The sequence below is a fragment of the Mastomys coucha genome, chromosome X (genome assembly GCF_008632895.1).
Source record: "Mastomys coucha isolate ucsf_1 chromosome X, UCSF_Mcou_1, whole genome shotgun sequence".
Lineage (NCBI taxonomy): Eukaryota > Metazoa > Chordata > Mammalia > Rodentia > Muridae > Mastomys > Mastomys coucha.
In genome coordinates, this window is record NC_045030.1 from 2035515 (window position 1) to 2038048 (window position 2534).

The following is a 2534-nucleotide window of genomic DNA, read 5'->3' on the forward strand; positions in this document are numbered from 1 at the left end:
AGAGGGAGGGAGAGAGAGAGAGAAGAAGGAGGGAGGGAGAGAGAGATTAATGAGGGGAAGTGTGTGTGTATGAGAGGGGGGGAGAACATGCCTATAAACACACAGATACTAAGAGACAGAGATACAGTGGTTGTGAGAGAAAGGGGAGGGGAGGAGAGAGAAAATGAATAGAGGATAGATGAGGAGAGGAGAGGGGTTGGGAAGGGAAGGAGAAGCCAGAGCACCTAGAGGTAAAAACGGAGAGACACAGGGAAAGAGAAGCAGCCACACCCCTGTAATCAGCTTGTGCTAGGACCCGATGAGCCCTGATTAGGGGGGTGGGGGTGGGGACCTCTCCATCTGCTACTGTCTATGCTGCCCCCCTCAATCTGTCCAGAGGAGGGCACTCCCTCCCACATGCATACAGGCTCACTACAGCCATCCACCTCCCTGCTACCCAAGGTCTTTGCCATCTTCGCCTTTGCTACGTGCGGCAGCTACAACGGAGAGCTTCGGCTGAGCGTGGAGTGTGCCAACAAGACGGAGAGTGCCCTCAACATCGAAGTTGAATTTGAGTACCCATTCAGGTGTGCCCCTGCCCTGGTATCCTGAGACCTGGGAGAGGCAGGGGCCGGGTGGGTCTGGGCAGTCCTTCCCAGAGTCCTTTGCACAGCTCACACCTTTGAGGCCACAGCCCCTGGGATCTCTACCCATGCACCGAACACTTGCTGTGTAGCTGGCACTGCTCTGGCTTTCTATGACAATTGGTGTGCAAGCTAGACACAGGGCGTCATCCTCTCTGACTATAATCTGGCAAAGGGGAGTAATAGAGGACAGGAAATAAGTAAGATTTATAAGTAAATGACAGGGCTGAGGCTGGAGTCAGTGGTAAAGAGATTGCACAGCAATGGCAGGCCCTGGGTTCTAGGGGGAGCATGCATGAGAGAGCATTACATGTGTGTACACTTTAGAGCAGTAAATGCTCAATTAATATTAGGCATGTGGCAAATGCTTGTGATCCCAGCACTTGAGAAGCTATACCAGAATTGTGGTGAGTTCCAGGCCACCCTTGGATACAAAGTGAGAACCTATCTCAAACTAAGAGGAGAGATCAGCAGATAAAGGCACTTGCCACTGAGCCTGACAACCCGAGTTTGATCCCTATGTCCCATGTGGTACAAAGAACAGACTTCACTGCAAATTTTTCTCTGACCTCCACACATGAGCTGTGACACACATGCACCGACACACACACAGGTATGCACCCACTAAATACATAAAATGCAATTTTTTTAAAAAAATGCTTTAAAATAATATTAGTTAACATCATTTACTTCTTAAACAGACCAAGTTCCCTATCCTCATAGCTCTACATCAGAACAAACAAAGAGGGTAACTGCAAATACAGATAAATACTAAAAACATATCTTCATGCTGCAGTTCTGCTAGAAAACAATGAGGGTACTATATAGATGTGGGAAATCAAGGGACCAAATTAGACGCTCCTGATAGTTATTGAGTCCCCACTGTGTGCCAGGCACTATGCTAGATAGTAGGTGTACATAAGTAAAGAGCCATTATCTCTTAAGGACGGAGAGACAGACTGGGATACAGACCCATGGTCTCACTTAACTTTCCTTGACTACTGGACTAAATTATATAACAGTTAGGGTCTTAACATCCTCATTTGTAAGCAGAGAAAATACTGATGTCCTACCGGTGATGGAACATTGTCACTAAGTTGATACTTGTAAAGCACTCGGCGCAGTGTCTAGGACACAAGAAGTGCTCCACACAAGCTTGTTAAGTATAAGAATTCAGATTTAGGGGAAAAGTTGGAAGCTGGGAGTTGGGGAACACCAAGGATTAAATGGAGGCCCAAAATGTCACCCACTACGGAGAGGGAAGCCAGCTCAGGTTCTGAGCAGTGATAGAAACAGGAAATAATAGAGGAGCACAGCCAGGAGTATCCAGGTTCACAAGCCGGGAAGAAAAGGGTTTGGAAGTTGAGGGTATGGCTCAGTGGCAAAGTACCTATCTAGCATGCCCTGGGTTCTACCCCCAGTACCTGGAGAAGGAGGGGACACACACACACACACACACACACACACACAGTGGAGAGTGAAGGGCAATAGGCAGCATGAGAACCAGCCTTTTAAGAATTCACAAGGTCACAAAAGCCCTCCATGAACTCGCCCCTAGAACCTTCCATGCTCAGAACCACTGCTATACAAGGACACCAATTCTATTTGCTCAGTTGCAGGATCCTATCTCCAACCTGAAGCCAGAGCTATGGGCCCCCAGGCCAGTCCCATTCTGCCCGCACATAAGCCTCCCATCACAGCACAGGAAAGGAAGGCCATTGTCTTCGAGCACCTTCCCAGACTGGCCCTCACACATCCTGTTCTGAGATCCCTTCTACCCCTTTTGTCTTTTCCTATTTTAGAGCTGTTTGGCTTCTCTGCCAGGCATGCATTTGTTTTCTTTCTCAGGTACCTAAAGCAGGACGTAGAAAACACTCAACATGATTTAGGAGGAGACAGGATTCATACAGA

General features: G+C 48.0%; 1 protein-coding gene across 1 annotated transcript in view; it reads left to right on the forward strand.

The window, feature by feature from the left end:
• Positions 1-2534, forward strand: part of Syp (synaptophysin) — a 13757-nt gene that overhangs the window by 2026 nt on the left and 9197 nt on the right. Inside the window, exon 3 of the mRNA XM_031387404.1 lies at positions 442-566. Coding sequence (XP_031243264.1) covers positions 442-566 — 125 coding nt within the window. The remainder of the gene's footprint in view (positions 1-441; positions 567-2534) is intronic.